Here is a 15,963-nt window from a genome sequence, read left to right on the forward strand (position 1 = left end):
TTTAGAAAAAGACCCAAACTATCGCGATACCGGCGCCTGTAGAAAAGAAACACAAAAATATATTTAGATTGAGATGTACATAATAATGAGTTCCATTAGTATTATGCGTTAAAGATGCACTATTTTTGTCCATAGTATTGCATGTGTCAGACACATAGCTACTATATTAACATTGTGGGTTTTTCGTTAATTCAGGCATACTTTTGGTCAGCCCTACACCGAACTCAAGGGGACCTGAACGTCATATGTTTTGGCAGCGAGGAGTGTCGACCTGTTTTCTCAGTGTTTTGGCTTAGAAACAACACTCCTATTCTATATATCGCACTTATTCAAGGATGTCAACGCCACTGGCGAAGCCGCAGATAATTGCACATGTTCAGAAGAGTTTGAACTACACCATCTTCGACTGCAAATGGATCCCCTGCAGCGCCAAGTTTGTCTGCCTGGGGAACTTTCCCCGCGGAACAGGAGTCATGCAGATCTACGAGGTGCAGCACGGAGACGCTGTGCTTGTCAAAGAGGTAACTTGGGAAACATTTACCATTTGTCCGAGCTCCTTTGTATCACTTTACATTCACTCAAGCCTGGTCTGTTTCAGGGTTAGCTTGTTCACTCATTACTTCTAGAAAGGTCTGTCCGGGTTGTCATCTCCATGGCAACCGGTCACAAGAAGACGGACAGACAGTCGTATCACTTAGACCTCATCAACTAAGAATAAAATAGCATCACCATCGATAAAAAAAAAAAATGTATTATGTACTTCACATTGGATATGATCCTCCACTACCAGTGGAAGGAGAAAGAAACTAAGTGTATGCAGCTGTTACTGAGCTTCTGTTGTTGTTTCAGGTGGAAAAACCCAAACCCATCAAATGTGGAACATTTGGGGCGACCTCCCTTCAGCAAAGACACATAGCCACTGGGGATTTTGAGGGAAATCTAAATATATGGTAAATCACCCATTCATTCTACAGCTGAGTGTGGAGGTAATCATCAACATTAAACAATTCTAACTCAAGAGCGAGAAACAGTTCTGTTGCGTGTGCTCCTCAGGAATCTGGAGATGCCTGACGCACCGGTGTACTCAGTCAAGGCCCACAAAGAGATACTGAACAGTATCGACGGCGTGGGTGGCCTGGGGATTGGAGACGGTGCACCCGAGATCGTCACTGGAAGCCGAGACGGTGAGAGCAGCGATTTGACCGAGCAAAGTAGACACGTAACCATCATTGCATGAAATGTCACCGTCTCATGTGGGTCACAGGCACGGTCAAAGTTTGGGATCCAAGACAGAAAGACTCACCTGTAGCCAACATGGAGCCCACGGAGGGAGAGAACAAGAGAGACTGCTGGACTGTTGCATTTGGTTCGTACAACAGGCGCTGGAAATGGATCCCAACTGTTTAATATCTGCCACTCTTTTTAAGTCAATAACCTCGCTTGACATGTATGTATTTAAAGGATAAGCCTAGACTGTGTAGAAGTTCAGTAAATGTATTTAAAATTGTGCTGCAGAAAGAAGCCCTATTTTTTATTTTTTTTTGTTGCATTCATCAGATGTGAACTTTGAATTTGACGTTTGACATTGGTCACCCTTTAGGCCACGCCTTTAATGATCAGGACCGCTGCGTGTGCGCGGGCTACGACAACGGAGACATCAAACTCTTTGACCTGCGCAACATGTCGTTAAGATGGGAGACCAACATCAAGAACGGGGTGAGAGTGACTGCAACCTGGTTTCAATTAGATAGATAGATAGATAGATAAGTAGGTAGGTAGATAGATAGATAGGTAGGTAGGTAGGTAGGTAGGTAGGTAGGTAGGTAGATAGATAGATAGATAGATAAATAGATAGATGCTTTATGGATCTCCAAGAGAAATTCAAATTTACACCATATCCAGCAGGACTGACTGACTTTATTGCCCCGCATCCTGGAGCAGGTTTGTTCCGTGGAGTTTGACAGGAAAGACATCAACATGAACAAACTGGTGGCCACTTCACTGGAGGGGAAATTCCACGTCTTCGACATGAGGACGCAGCACCCCACCAAAGGCTTTGCCTCTGTGTCGGAAAAGGTAAACTGAAATATGCTTTTGCTTTTAAAGTACTACTATTCTGATTGACTTATTTATTTTTTAATAAATTACATATTTTCTATTTCAGGCTCACAAGTCTACCATCTGGCAGGTGAAGCATTTGCCTCAAAACAGGGAGATCTTCATGACTGGAGGAGGAGCCGGAAATCTGCATCTTTGGAAATAGTGCGTAAAACTCGACCAGTTGGTTTAAAAAAAATGTGCTTGTATATTCATCCTCATGTTGTTGGCACGGTTTCCAGCGAGTATCCAGCTCAGCGGACCAAGAAGGACGCGGACGGCGCGGAGGTGGGCGTGGCCGGCACTGTCAGCCTGCTGCAGAACGTCACGCTGTCCACTCAGCCAATCGCCAGCCTGGACTGGAGCACCGACAAGCAGGGCCTGTGCGTGTGCTCGGGCTTCGATCAGTCCGTCCGCGTGCTCATCGTCACCAAACTCAACACGGTGTGAAAACGCAGACTGGGAAAAATGCGCGATCTGTTCAGACGGAGGCCTGTGGATCCGCAGCCCTGGTGGTGAGAGAGAGTCACTGCACTTTTCAAACCCAAACGTTTTCTGGAGTAGAACTTCTTCCTCCAGCTGTGTAAGTTTGAGTTTTGAATGTTATTAATTATTTGATCGCAAAAATCTGCTGAGTTTATGATGTGCAATCTGAAGTGCAGAGAAATACCATAACAGCATAATTAGATGTTTAATATAAAATCAAAAAAACTTTACTGAAAGGAAAGATTAGGTGTTTAGTTGGATGAAAACTGAAGGTGGCAACAGTGCAGCTCTTTGTGAAGCTCCAAGAAGAAAAAGAAGATTCACAGCCTCTCTCTTGTGGAAGAAGTCTTTAATCTTCCTGACATCCTTGTAAAAAAAACAATGTCTATTCTATATTTGTGTACAAAATTGTGATTTTTTTTTTTTAACCAGGTGGAGAAAGTCAATTAAAAGTTTCTTTTGACAAAAGAACCCTTTTAGTGTCACAATCTTCTTTGGAATATGTATTTTTGCTGTCACCTCAGGCATAATAACTCCATACAGTGGGTCACAGTGTAGAAAATGTGCTCGTATTAACAACTGAAGCAAGGTGACTCTCCATCTTGAGGTATTCAGGTTCCTCGACCATCACAAGCATTTTCATGTCCAACATTTGAAGCGGAAGAAGTCCTGCAGGTCAGGGTCGTCCTCCGGTCGCTCGTGGATCCCAGCGTAGACGCTCTTCAGCAGTTTGGTCCTGCACTTTCCATCCAAGATGTCAATGTATTTTTCTATACATCCTTCAAAAAAACACAGGTATGTATCAAGTTTTACCTCAAAAAGAATAGAAAATGAAAAGAATAAAAGGATATGAACATGACCTTCATGACCTATTCCCATGACCTGAACTAAGTCTATGACTTTCTGACCAATGCTCGTGACCTTGCTGACCTATGCCCATGACCTTGCCGTAGGCCACCAGACTGGGACCCAGCTGCGGGTGCTCGAAGTTCTCTGCGGCCATCAGGATGCGGACGATCTCCCCGGTGATGAAGGCGTCGTCGAAGCTCTGCTCTGCCGCTGGCTTGGTGGGGAACTGGCAGTACACGTCCAGCGCCCCCTGGGGGTCGGACGGCTCCAGCATCTGCACCAGCTCGATGTAGGCGTCGTGCACCTGCAGCGGGAAGTCAGTGGATTTATGCATCATGGCAGCCAGCAGGTGGCACTGACGGTGCGGAGGACAGCGGCTGACCTCCGCGGCCATGGCGATGACCTCTCGGTAGAGCAGCTTGGCCCGGTCCTGGGTGTCGGCGGAGCGGGCGAGGGCCCGGGCCAGGCCCAGTCTGGGGACGTGAGAGCTGCGGTTCAACGGGCCGCTGCTGCTGCTGCTGCTGCCTCCATCTGTGACCTGCGACTCTGACAGAAAGCAGGTGTTTGGTGTGGGATACAAGTCAGCATTTTAGAAAAACAAGGTGCTATTTTCCAAACTTCTCCATGTTTCCGTCTCACTATCATTGTTTTTTTCCTTATTTTCTTTTTTCACTTCTCACCGTCTGTTTTCTGAGGGCCGTCCTGATCGCTGCTCCCAGCAGGCTGCTGGGCTTTGGGGTCCTCGCTCACAGTGCTAGTGGGCTTCTCTGCACCTGCTGCTCCTACTGCTCCTCTGCCCCTGAAGAAGGATTTAGAGTGAACGTCTTGAACTACAGTAGTACCAGTCTGACCACCAGTCTGACCAGTCTGTAGTGGCCATTTGTCCTTTTAATTGATCCTAAACCTAAACACCTAAACTTCGAAACCCTCTCAAATATGGCTAAAAGGTTTCGACGCTCTCATGAGGTGGTTTTTCAGACGTATCAATATAGAGGTAGATCGTGAAAGTGTCATGGAGACACTTTTTTCACATTTACACGTCAGCGTAAATGTGCGTTTCGTTTGCGAAAAACTGTCATGGAAACGCAGCTGGTGACTCACCTGCCTGCAGGGGCCGTGGCCGGGGGTCGGGCCACTTTCCTCCCCCTGACAGCAGGGGGCGGTGGTCGCCCCGGTCCTCCTACTCCCCTTCTCCCTCTCGGTGCTCCTCTGGTGGCCTCAGCAGGTCCCTTGGACCCGGACGGCTGCTGTTGCTGCTCAGCCTGCTGCTGCTGACCGGCCGCCTGCTGCCGCTCCCGCCACCACTTCTGCTCTGATGGACATGACAAGCAGGAACGGAGGGTGCTTGACCTCCAGTTTCCCTGAGAGACTGAAGTTATCGGGGAAGTTGGAGCTCGCAGACTCACTGGTGAGGTGTTGGGGCGGCTCCCCACTCTGAGGCTGGTTCTCCAGCTCGATGCTGGCCTGGAAGCTGAGGCAGCCGTCGCTCAGGGCATCCTGGGATCCCTCCAAGTCTGGGTTGTTGTCGTACTGGGCCAACTGGGCCAGACCCAGCAGGCTGAGGGCGTAGCTGTCCCGCGGTGATGTCACCACCGCCAGCTGGCACGCCTGTACGTAGAAGCAGCAGTAGTACCAGCAGTTAGCAGCAGCAGCAGCAGCATCAACTTCCTCGCAAACTCTTTTTTTCCTTTTTTCTACACTTTACTACCTTCTCCTGCATGTCCAGCAGCTCCTGGCAGGGGGCGATAGACGTGAGCCGAATGAGTGCCACCAGGGCCTGGCTCCTCTTGGCCACCAGGAGGCTCCTCTGCTCCCCGGGCCGGTCCTGCTGGATGAGCCTCTGCAGCAGCACAAAGTGAGCCTCCAGCAGCACCCACTCCAGCTGCCTGCTGGCCTCGCCGCGGTTCACACACTGGCTCACACTCAGGGCGCTCAGCACCACCACACTGTGTGTGTGTGTGTGTGTGTGTGTGTGTGTGTGTGTGTGTGTGTGTGTGTGTGTGTGTGTGTGTGTGTGTGTGTGTGTGTGTGTGTGTGTGTGTGTGTGTGTGTGTGTGTGTGTGGCAGGAGCAGCAGCAGGGGAAAAGTAAAGTAGAAAAAATAAAGATACTAAATAAACTGAGATTACTAAAACACTGGCTTTTAGCTTCCTGCTAAAACCGATGCTTGGATGGACCTTCCAAAAGGCTGATCTTGACAACTCCGTATATTAAAACTGTGTCTTGAGTCTTGTGTCATCATCAGTGAGAGGGATTTTGTACAAACAGGCCCCATGTTTTGCAAAATTCACGTTGGAAGATTAGTTGACGTACGTGTGATAGATGTGTTCAGCGCTCATGGCCTGGTGGGTCAGCGTGTTCCTCAGCTGCAGGTCGCCCAGCGCCAGGAGGCCTCGCAGGAACTGAGTGCTGAAGCTGGACAGCAGCTCTGACGGATCCTCCTCCACCCAGCTGGGAAGAAAATCCGAAACAGAATCAGGGAAAAAAGAAAAAGTGGGTCAGGAAATCTGGATTTATTTCTCTTGTTGCCAGGATGTTTTACTTTCACACAGGATTAGACATCGTGGATATGAACATCCATTTTTTTTTAAGATGAAAAAGTGGTGAGAAAAGATTTTAGTATCAGGGAAGCTGGAGCCCATGCAAATTGTTTTTTTTTTTGCTGTTCCACTTGCATTTCTGCAGGATTTCACTGATTCAAGTGCATCACCGGAGTTGCCTGGCACACACGCGTGTACACACACACACACACACACACACACACACACACACACACACACACACACACACACACACGCACACGCACGCTCACACGCACACGCACACTCACTGACCCCTGGCTGCAGCATTGGCTGATGAAGAGCTCCAGTCCCTGGTGCAGGAGGAGAGCCGCCTCCTTCTCGACTTTCTCTGAGGTTTTGTGTTGCTGCAGCAGCAGCAGAGCCACTCCAGTCAGGAACCTGAGGGGGAGGAAGAGGTGAGGAGGGTGAGGCGGGTGGTCACCTGCTTCCATAATCCTGGACTTGAGCAGCAGTGGGAACGTCAGAGCGGATGTTGCTGTAACCTGAGCGGGACGTGCAGCGGCTGCTGCTCCAGGCCGGCCTGCAGGTGGCGCAGCGCCTCCTGGCTGCGGCCCTGCAGCAGCAGCAGCCGCCCCACCTGCAGGTTGAACTCCCAGCTTTGAGGCTCCAGGGTCCAGGCGTCCAGGTACTTCAGCAGGGCTCGGTGGATGTTGCTCTCCTCGTCCCGGGCGGCCGCGCTGCCGTCCTGAGGCAAAGGCAAATGAAATGAATTTAATTGGATTGAATTGAACTGATATGTAATGCTTCTGCATCTGTATTAGTGTTGGGCTCCATGAGGAGGCTGCAGGGAGGCACCTTGGCGGTCTGCTTGGAGAGCCAGAGGTAGAGCGTCTGGACGTAGTCGGCCTTGCTGGACTGGCCCTGCTCCCGGAGCTGGTGGAACTCCTTGTCCAGGGCCTGCAGCTGGTTCTGCACGGTGGGCGTGGCCTGGAAGCCGTGCAGTCTGCACACGGCAAGGATGTCGTCCTGCAGCGCCGAGCGCTTAGCCTCGCTCATCTCCTCTTTGCCTTTGTCAGCCTGCAGAGGCAGCACAGCACTGTGTGAGTGTGTGTGTGTGTGTGTGGTGGGGAGCTGCAGCTGAACACAGGTTGATCTGACTCAGTAGCTCCTCCCACCTTCTTCGGCAGGCGGTACATGATGGCGGCGCGGTGCTGCTCCTCCAGGACGACGCCCAGCAGGAAGTGGAGGCGAGCGTCGGTCCCGCTGAGCCTGATGGCCGAGGCCAAGTGCACGGCGGCCTCCTCCAGGGGCTGCAGAGGAGACTGGCCCTCCTCACACTGCAACACGCCCCCTGTGGACATAAGGAGCAGGAGCTGTGATTTCAAACTCATCCGCTTGCTTCCCCCCCCGCCATTTAATTCAAGTGAAAAAACCTCATAGTTCACTATGGGGAGGAAAAGGATCTTGCATTTTCTCCCCCCCTTATAAATGATTACATGCATCTTTTGCATGAAATATTTAATGTGGTTGACTATGCAACCATGTTCACTTTAGATTAATCCGAGATTAATCACTTCCTATTCTCCGCTCAGTTCTTCACGCACATGAAACAGATTCTTTTTGTGCAAACGTCACTTTTTTCTGCTAACAGGTGAAGGTGTTCAGGTGTTCAAGACATAACGAGCTCTCAGCCTCTCTGCCGTGACGTGACTGGCGGTCGGGGAGCCAGCGGCTTGATCGGCACCTGGTTTTGGCAAATTCTCTCGGTAGACTCTGAGCTGATCCTCGGCCAGGGCGCGCAACTCGTCCACGTTGTCTTCACCCGCGGCGATTTGCAGTTTCTCCTCCCAGTTACGCATCTGTGAGAGGGTGAAAAAAAAAAAATCAGCAGGGAAGAGAATCATCTCAAGAGATCTCTGACCGGTTCAAATGACCCTGATGCTAAATAAACGAGGCGCAAGGTTTCAATGAAAACCGAGTCATCACCTCCACAGTGTGTTCAGTCAAGTTGGATGATGCAAAACCTGCCTGGTACCAGCTGGACTCAGTCACATCCTGTACAGGTGGGAAATATTCTCTTTTAAACTGGGTTATAAACGGAAACTCTCAGTTTTTGCAAAGCAAAGCGAGACACTTTTCTGGTTTTCACTGGTTTCAGCCACCAGCACTCAGCTGATGAAAGCACTAGTTTGGAAATGAAAGGCTGCACTGTTTAATCTTTCATCCTGACCTTTGCATCCAGCTCCCCTGAGGGCTTGTGTGGGCACTGCAGAGTGTGTGAGCCCAACTCTGACAATTTCATCACATCTTCACATCCTGCAGCCAGGGAGGGAGACAAACAAAGTCAGAGAGAGAGAGAGAGGGTGAGTGAGAGTGAATGCCAATAGGCATTCAAACAACAGTAAGGAAAATTAGAAAAGTAATTAGTGAAGTAGTAAAAAGAAAGAAGAACTTCTGTAGGATCCGATCAGTGAGATCAAACCGTCTGAGTGACTCCTGACCTCGGTAAGCGAAGAAACACTTGACCACGGCTGCCGACACGGTCCTGTCCAGCTCCCGCTCCATTACCATCCAGTCGTCCCCCAGGGGGGTGTCGCTGAGCGGATCGACCTTTGACCTGCGGGCCAGCATCTCTATGCAGGGCTTGGAGAAGATGCGCTTGGGCTCACTGGAGGGAGAGAGGAGAATAAGGCAGCAGTGGGTTTTCTAACGTGAGGGGTGAAAAAACAATGATATTCATGAGGAAATGTTGCTTCTTCTTGAAGTCGCACCTGTTGTTGATGGACACGGGCCGGTAGAAAACGTTCAGAGTCACCGGACACTCGTAGTCCAGCTGTTGTACGTCATCGGTGAAGGTCACGGCCATGGGGAGGGGCTCCCGGGTCACCAGCACTGTGTAGCCCTGACACAGGACAACATGGCTGCTTCAACACAGGCTGCATTATCATGATTATTCTTATTCTTATGTGACAGAGAAAGTTTGAGAACCACTGCCCCAATGCCATGCAAGTCTATGGGGTCAAAAGTCAAGTTTGTCCTAGAGACATGGGACCACTTGCAGGTTCATCGGGATCCCTCAAGACACAGCCACGTCAAATTTGGGGCTCCTAGCCCCAAATTTAGAGGGGGGGGGGCATGAAAAGCTTTCTTCCTCCAAGGTGGGGCGTTACAGAAAAAGTTTGAGAACCACTGAACTAGCTAGAGCAGCTCATCGTCGTCTTCTGAATCCTGCTACTACCTGCGTGTTGGTGCCATCTGCTGACCGGACTGACACCTGCACCGCAGTGTCTCCAAAGTTGAGGGGAACCTGCTGCGAGGCGTCGCCACCGTTGACCGTCACCTTCATCTTCTGGTCCGGAACCTCGGGACGCAGAGTGATGGCGGCGCAGTGGAAGGGAACGACAGCTACACACACACACACACACACACACACACACACAGGTCAGCTGTTAATTTCCCCAGTCAATATTATGATCACACACTGTGTGCCAGTGTGTCTCTCACTGTTGTATTCCAAGATCCTGGAGCTGAACTCTCGGTCGAGGGGAAGGTCTCCCTCCAGCGCCAGGTTGCTGAGCTCTGCCACCTTCGCCGACAGCCTGGTGATCTTGACGCAGTAGATCTTGACGGTTCCATCCTCGGCCACGACCTCCACCTCCACCTTGGTCACTCCCACCTCCAGCTGGATGTTCTTGGAGCGGTTCCCCCCCAGCTGGAGAGGCGGAGGAACACACGTGGTTTTCAAACTAGGGATGCAACGGTACAGTTTCCCCACGGTTCGGTGTGCATTTTGGCGGTTTTTGAGCCAATCAAAATAAACAACATTTCAACCAACTCACAGCTGAGTCAAGACATATTCACTTTATTGCGCTGGGGCCGGTCACCCACCCTAGGTACTCACGATAGTGCATGAGGCCCCGGAGTCGCTGGTGGCCAAGTCCAGACTGACTTTCTCCACGCTGCTCTCCACGGTCACCTTGTAGTCTGTGACCTCTGGGGTGAACTCGGGTTGAAGCTTCCCGCGGGACACGGCAAGCTTCTCCAGATCACAGTTGTCCATGTCGACAGTCTTTTTTTTATTTATTATTATTTTATTTATTTTTTTGTTTTTAACCCACTGCAGTCAGGTCATCCTCCTTCTTTGTGTGGAATTCAACAGAACAACAGAACAGTAATCGCCAATAATGCGCCTTTCATTTGACAAGAGTTGGACGAACATGACAGGTAAAAAAACAAAAACGTATTACCTCTGTACTTCTGAATAAAATCCAAAATTCCTTTGCAGAAACCAAAACATTGCACTTTGTCTTGACTTTAATCTGTGATCAAAGCTTTTCTGTCCTTTCACCTCAATCCCAATTGACCGTGTTTCAGCTTTCAGGTCCCCTTTAGGAGGGAAACGTCCTGATACATGTCTTGACTATTTACTTCGCTTGCAGTGTAGTAACTGTAACCACTGTTGCCTGTCAACAGTGAGTCACCACGACAACGGCGTGTGGACGAAGAATCAGTCTCTCTGCCCCGCAGTGAACTTCGACATGGGAGGGGGAAATATCAGAGTATTGCCACTGGAATAAACTAGACTAGACCGCTGTATGCTTCCATGTCTACGGGGTCTTGTGTGTCCTCGGTCTAACTTGTCGCCCTACAATTCAAATTTTATTCCCACGAAAAAAAAAATCAGTGTCGTTTTGCCCCTCCGAACAGCAGGTGGGGCTAGAGAGGACGGAGCCGTGTTTCTACGTCACTTCCTCTCCGCGACAACTTTTCGCTGGCTTTCCAGAGGTAAAAACTACAACAGTCCACACATATTCTACTAATTTAATGAAATTGTTATTGTTACAGAATCGATAATTCACGACGCTGCGTAAGAACGATGTCCATCCATACATGTTTAATATTTGTATTTGTTGTGGGTCTTTATATACCAAGGTTTTCGTCACTCTTTGCTAACGGCTAACAGCGTGTTTTTGCTCCTCGCGTGGACATCAGCTGCCCAGGTGGACCCCCTGTATTTATTACTAGCTTTGGTCTTGTGTTTTCTTTTACTCTTATAAGGAAATGGCGACGGACTGCAGCGGTGAGGACCACCCCGTCGAGATAGACGAGCAGCTCACGGGCTTCGACTCCTCAGTATCTGACGTGAAGGCAATGTTGGATAAATTAATCTCCATGCCCAGGAACGACCAGCTTCAGAAGGTAGACTGGAGACACACAGAGCATTTCAACCACAATCCAGATGACCTGTTGAGGATCGTCAGTGTTCTCAGCAGTGGATTTAACCGATATTTTTCTACATTTTGACCAATTTGATGACAGCTGGAGCCTTTGGATCAAGCCAAGCTAGATTTGATGTCTGCCTACACTCTCAACTCATTATTTTGGAGTAAGTCCCCCCCCTCCGCCCCCGTTCATTGAATTCAGCCGGATAATATAGGATGCAGCTCAGAGAGACGGTCTTGTTTTCTTATTTTCAGTGTACTTGGTGACACAAGGAATAAATCCAAGGGAACATGGCATCAAACAGGAGCTGGTATGTGTTCATTCATTTCCTTATTTATTTATTTATGCCAGTGTCACTCATTCTATTTATTATGTTTGTGTAACTTATCCCGAGTGATTCTCTGTGCTTTAGGAGCGCATCAGGACCTACATGAACAAAGTGAAAGAGATCACGGACAAGAAGAGCGCCGGCCGTCTGGATAAAGGAGCCGCCGGACGCTTTGTCAGGAACGCTCTCTACAACCCGGACGACAAAGACTCCAGGAAAAAAGCGGCGGCCAAGAAGGCAGCAGACACAGCAGCGGCCGACACTCCGTCGGCAAAGCTGTCAAAGCGCAGCTGAGACGTTGCAGGAACTTTTGGAAAAATACAAAAACACTTTTGCTCATTGGACAAAAACCCAGATGAACCACTGATAAAAAGTTTTGTAGATCTTTATTATGTAAACAAGATCCTTGAAAATACTCATTAATTTTCTTGAGATGTCAAGCAATCAGTGTTGTAATAGTTTTTTTTTACATTTTTATTTAGGTATGTGGCATTTTAAAAAACAAACAAATATTCAACCAGGAAAGTGAGAGAAGAATAAATTTGAATTTAGAATATTTTTCCAGATGAGAGAAATTTCTATTTCTCTCAGCCATCAAAGTGATTCTGTGAATCTTTTTTTTTTTTTTTTGCAGTAGGCATGATTTTACACATGCCATTGTATTGATGAACGTTGATGTATTGTTTCTAGTTCTCCAACTATATATATATATATATAAAAAAAAAGAACCACCTCAAACTTGCCTCTACTTCATGTTAGGGTTTCCCCCACATTTTAATCTAGTTATATTGCATTGTTGGAGCTAATTGCTAATGCAAATCTAACTTAATGAATACACTTCGAGGTTCAGCCACTGCAACAACTTTCGAGACCCGAGGGTTGTGATTGTATGTAATGGTGGTTAGAGAGACTAGAAACCTCCTTAGCGTTGTAACTGATTCCAACTGTTGAACGTCAACGAACACAAAAATTGACAATAAGGCTTGATTTTGGGACATCCCGTGAGCCTGTAATACGACAAGTTGACCGCCAGAGGTCAGGCTTTGATCGCAAAATACCCTCCGACGTCCTGATTGGCAGAAACAAGTGTGTGACCGAGTGATGAAATCTGGAGGAGAAACGATCTATCTATCTATCTATCTATCTATCTATCTATCCACTTTGGATGTCAAGGGGGAAAATTAAGTTATCTGTGGTTCATATGATCACATGCGGAGCTCCGATTTCGGATCTCGCCGCAGAAACCCCTGTAAAGTCTGAGTGAACAAGCAATTATTGATGTGAACTTCCGTCGCAGTTTGACGCATTTGACGGTGACGTTCTTTCAGGAAGCACGTGCTGCAGTGTTTCCAGGAGACACACAGTCATGTCGTTGGAGATTTTCTTTTCTTTTTTTTCTTTTCTTTTCTTTTCTTTTCTTTTCTTTCTTGTGTGAATCCAGGCCATCGAGCCTCGCCACCTCGCCTGCGTCATCGTGTCGTCAGGTGCAGCGTCACCGACGGTGCCTTTTTAAATACCCACTCAGTCATCCCATCACCTCGCTCAGACCCAAAACTGCTCCCCGAGTGTTTTGTACAAATAGTGCAGTATTTTAGGTTACAAATTACAAAAATTGCAATCGCTTCACTTGGCTGTGTGTGTGTGTGTGTGTGTGTTTATACATACATACATATGTGTGTGTATGTGTGTGTGTATGTATGTACATATAAAATATTAGAAAGGGTCTTAAAGTGACGTGTGTGTGTGTGTGTGTGTGTGTGTGTGTGTGTGTGTGTGTGTGTGTGTGTGTGTGAAAGCTATCTGAGAAAATATATCACACCCCCTTAAAAATTTAGTTTTGAGGCTTTTTCAGGGGGTCTCATGGGTTAATCGCCCACTAGTAGAGTAGAGTTGAGTTGGGGGAAGTGGGGGTGGCAAAGTGCGTCCCTCTACTGCGCGCAAGAAGTAGGAGTCTGGACGCAACGCACATCTATCAACTGGGGGAAGGAGCGGAGTTGGGAAAAGAAAAGAAAAAAAGGCAAAGGGAGGGGGGGGAGGGGTATCGCTATCCCACTCCCTCCCACCTCCCCATCCACCCCCGCTCAACGTCTCCATCCACCCCCTTCATAACCCAACTCTTCCTCGGCTGAGCGCAGATGGTCACAGTGTGCAGACGCGGGCCAGCGGAGTCAGTCAGGGATGAGGCGCAGGACGGACGGCGGAGCGACTGTTTGCCGCCCATCGAACCCGCAGTGAGCGGCAGCGGCCACGGAGCGAAGTCCGTCCCGGTGGTGCGCTATGTGGTGATGCCATGCCGAGACGTCCCGCCGGTGAGCAGCCCGGCGCCGGCAGCAGCAGCAGCAGCAGCCTGTGGCTGAAGACCCCCGTGGGGCGCCGGGCGCAGGAGGGCTACCCGCTGGGGGATGTGGAGTCCGGGCGGAGGAGCATGAACAGCGCCGTCCTGTCCGCCGCCGCCGCCGGTGCCTCCGCCCGTGCCGGTGCAGGTGCGGAGCGCAAGCTGCAGGGCGCGCGGCTCAGCCTGCTGGGGAAGCCGCTCAGCTACAGCGTCGCGCACGGCGCCCGCAGGAACGCGCGCTACCGGCGGCTGCAAAACTACCTGTACAACGTGCTGGAGAGACCTCGCGACTGGGCCTTCATCTACCACGCCTTTGTGTGAGTACTTGGGGTGGCCGTCCTCTCTACCACCCTGACACGGGCCAACTTTGATTCACCTGTTGATTTCGCGCCTGTTGCACGTGTGTGTGTGTGTGTGTGTGTGTGTGTGTGTGTGTGTGTGTGTGTGTGTGTGTGTGTGTGTGTGTGTGTGTGTCTTGATGCTCATTAGAGCAGCTGGGACATTTTGACCGAAGGCTTTGTTAAACTTTAGTGTAGTTTTCTGAACGTGGTTCATCTGATGCCCACAGAAATGTCCCCATTGAAGACAGCTGCTATCTATCTATCTATCTATCTATCTATCTATCTATCTATCTATGCCGTTATGACTGACTCACAGCAGCAGCAGCGAGGTAAAGCATGCAGAGCTCAGAACAGGTTTCCCTGCAGAAAACCCTGTAAAGTCTGAGTGAAAAAGCAATTAGCGAAGTGAACTTCCGTCGCAGAGCTACACGGTCGGTGCATTTGATGGATGCTGACGTTCTTTCAGGCAGCACGTGCTGCAGTGTTTCCAGGAGACGCAGTCATGTCGTTGGAGATTTTCTTTCTTTTCTTTTCTTTTTCACCAAAGGCTTTGTTTAACGTCAGTGTAGTTTTCTGACTGTCGTATATCTGATGCCCACAATGTCCCCATTGAAGAAGGCATCTATCTATCTATCTATCTGAATTGATATGTATTTTGCAAAGCACACATCCGACACGCACAGCAATGCAACCACCCCTGCGTGAGGTGTGTGTGAGCTGCAGATCAGGTCAGTGTCTGGCTGTGCGACTGTAGCCGCTCCAGGAGATTTAAGGCTCTCAGTCAGCGGCTGTCAGCTCGGGAGGCTGAGTGTGACATTAACGGCCGCTTCTGTGCCCATTTTAAGCCTTTCATCATCAGACTGGGATGGTGTTGGGATGAAATCTTAAAGTGGAGCATTATTTCATTTGCTAAAATTTGAAGCAGCCTTCAGTCTGACCGACCACTTTAGCGTGAAGAAGCCGCGGGTTCTTCTTTTTTTCTCTTTTCTTCTATTTTAATCTTTACCTCTGACTCTGAACGTTTGCATCCCGGCCGCGTCTCAAAATGCTACACATCGTTTGCCATGGCTGCACACACACACACACACACACACACACACACACACACACACACACACACACACACACACACACACGCCTCGAAGACGTCAGCTGTCAGTCAAGCAGTCTAGGTGGTGCCGCAGCTCCACAGAAATTCAGTTTCCCGAACACTGTCGTCGCTCTTCTTCTGGGTGAGACGGCGGCTGACAGTTTGGAGGGACGGAGACGCCCTGTTGTGAAGGCAGAGGGCAGATACGTTTCACAGGGGAAGGATCTGAAAGTCTCAAAGTTCCCCCACGGTGTCATCATCCGAGAGTGCCGTCTTTTTTGTTGTTTTTTTGTTTTTTGCTCTTCTTCCTTTCCCACCTTTGTTCCGATTAGGGAAGATACACGGCACCCCCACTCGACTTTCCTCCCCCCCCCCCCCCCACCCTCTCCCCCCAGCTGGCCGAGGGGACCGTGTGAGAAGGAGGAAGTGGAGCTGTGACGTTGGGGATGGCCGAAGCCGGATGTTGACGTTTTATTTGCTCAGGCGGGAGGGACAGCTGAGGTCACGGAGGGTTAAGTTGTTACATCTGCTCACAACCGCCGGCAGAACACTGGCTGCAGTGAAGGAGTGCCGGGTGGGTGGGTCGGCGGGCTGGTGGGCGGCTCGCTCAACTCCTGAAGCTCTTTTTTTTTTTGTCCGGAATCAATTTTCCAGAGTCACTATAGCTGCGTTTCCATTACCTCTAGAATTGTG

At 49.4% G+C, this 15,963-nt stretch overlaps 4 protein-coding genes across 10 annotated transcripts in view; 3 read left to right on the forward strand and 1 right to left on the reverse strand.

The window, feature by feature from the left end:
• The first annotated feature begins 2 nt into the window (after positions 1 to 2).
• On the forward strand, positions 3 to 3,054 carry dnaaf10 (dynein axonemal assembly factor 10). Its single transcript, XM_076050874.1, has 8 exons — positions 3 to 521; positions 850 to 950; positions 1,054 to 1,184; positions 1,265 to 1,366; positions 1,601 to 1,716; positions 1,942 to 2,076; positions 2,165 to 2,262; positions 2,340 to 3,054. Exons 1-8 carry the CDS (start codon positions 336 to 338, stop codon positions 2,545 to 2,547), a joined length of 1,077 nt encoding a protein of 358 aa, XP_075906989.1. The 5' UTR covers positions 3 to 335; the 3' UTR covers positions 2,548 to 3,054.
• LOC142904639 (uncharacterized) lies at positions 2,916 to 10,013 on the reverse strand. 4 transcript variants are annotated; one of them, XM_076050872.1, is made up of 20 exons: positions 9,855 to 10,013; positions 9,458 to 9,665; positions 9,192 to 9,358; positions 8,725 to 8,855; positions 8,455 to 8,621; positions 8,184 to 8,269; positions 7,940 to 8,008; positions 7,698 to 7,812; positions 7,129 to 7,304; positions 6,809 to 7,030; positions 6,496 to 6,698; positions 6,266 to 6,391; positions 5,745 to 5,882; positions 5,141 to 5,378; positions 4,839 to 5,040; positions 4,534 to 4,744; positions 4,113 to 4,231; positions 3,815 to 3,970; positions 3,514 to 3,736; positions 2,916 to 3,362 (listed from the first exon to the last, which is right to left on the reverse strand). In XM_076050872.1, the coding sequence occupies exons 1-20, from the start codon at positions 10,011 to 10,013 to the stop codon at positions 3,341 to 3,343; spliced, it is 3,138 nt and encodes a 1,045-aa protein (XP_075906987.1). In that variant the 3' UTR covers positions 2,916 to 3,340. The 4 variants fall into 4 exon arrangements, with proteins under 4 accessions (XP_075906987.1, XP_075906983.1, XP_075906984.1 ...); XM_076050868.1 differs by having other exon boundaries at positions 3,815 to 3,978; XM_076050869.1 differs by having other exon boundaries at positions 3,453 to 3,736; positions 3,815 to 3,978.
• Positions 10,014 to 10,573: 560 nt separating this feature from the next.
• On the forward strand, positions 10,574 to 12,249 carry LOC142904643 (nuclear nucleic acid-binding protein C1D-like). The gene is made up of 5 exons (XM_076050876.1): positions 10,574 to 10,738; positions 11,012 to 11,152; positions 11,273 to 11,339; positions 11,431 to 11,486; positions 11,589 to 12,249. The coding sequence occupies exons 2-5, from the start codon at positions 11,015 to 11,017 to the stop codon at positions 11,796 to 11,798; spliced, it is 471 nt and encodes a 156-aa protein (XP_075906991.1). The 5' UTR covers positions 10,574 to 10,738; positions 11,012 to 11,014; the 3' UTR covers positions 11,799 to 12,249.
• A 1,348-nt stretch (positions 12,250 to 13,597) lies between these two features.
• Positions 13,598 to 15,963, forward strand: part of LOC142904607 (potassium voltage-gated channel subfamily KQT member 5-like) — a 52,630-nt gene continuing 50,264 nt past the window's right edge. For all 4 annotated transcript variants that reach the window (XM_076050803.1, XM_076050806.1, XM_076050802.1 and 1 more), the window contains exon 1: positions 13,598 to 14,156. In XM_076050803.1, coding sequence (XP_075906918.1) covers positions 13,795 to 14,156 — 362 coding nt within the window. In that variant the 5' untranslated portion in view covers positions 13,598 to 13,794. The remainder of the gene's footprint in view (positions 14,157 to 15,963) is intronic.

This window comes from Nelusetta ayraudi, unplaced genomic scaffold (genome assembly GCF_046127955.1).
Source record: "Nelusetta ayraudi isolate G7.1 ecotype Tasmania unplaced genomic scaffold, CSIRO-AGI_Nayr_v1 ptg000130l, whole genome shotgun sequence".
NCBI lineage: Eukaryota > Metazoa > Chordata > Actinopteri > Tetraodontiformes > Monacanthidae > Nelusetta > Nelusetta ayraudi.

Coding starts and splice junctions, on each gene's coding strand:
- dnaaf10 (XM_076050874.1), top strand. CDS start 336: ATGTCAACGCCACTGGCGAAGCCGCAGATAATTGCACATGTTCAGAAG. Junction 951..1,053: donor GAGGGAAATCTAAATATATG/GTAAATCACCCA, acceptor TGTGCTCCTCAG/GAATCTGGAGATGCCTGACG. Junction 2,263..2,339: donor AATCTGCATCTTTGGAAATA/GTGCGTAAAACT, acceptor CACGGTTTCCAG/CGAGTATCCAGCTCAGCGGA.
- LOC142904639 (XM_076050868.1), bottom strand. CDS start 10,013: ATGGACAACTGTGATCTGGAGAAGCTTGCCGTGTCCCGCGGGAAGCTT. Junction 8,270..8,454: donor GTGTTTCTTCGCTTACCGAG/GTCAGGAGTCAC, acceptor CCCTGGCTGCAG/GATGTGAAGATGTGATGAAA. Junction 7,031..7,128: donor TGTACCGCCTGCCGAAGAAG/GTGGGAGGAGCT, acceptor CTGCCTCTGCAG/GCTGACAAAGGCAAAGAGGA.
- LOC142904643 (XM_076050876.1), top strand. CDS start 11,015: ATGGCGACGGACTGCAGCGGTGAGGACCACCCCGTCGAGATAGACGAG. Junction 11,153..11,272: donor GGAACGACCAGCTTCAGAAG/GTAGACTGGAGA, acceptor ATTTGATGACAG/CTGGAGCCTTTGGATCAAGC. Junction 11,487..11,588: donor ATGGCATCAAACAGGAGCTG/GTATGTGTTCAT, acceptor TCTGTGCTTTAG/GAGCGCATCAGGACCTACAT.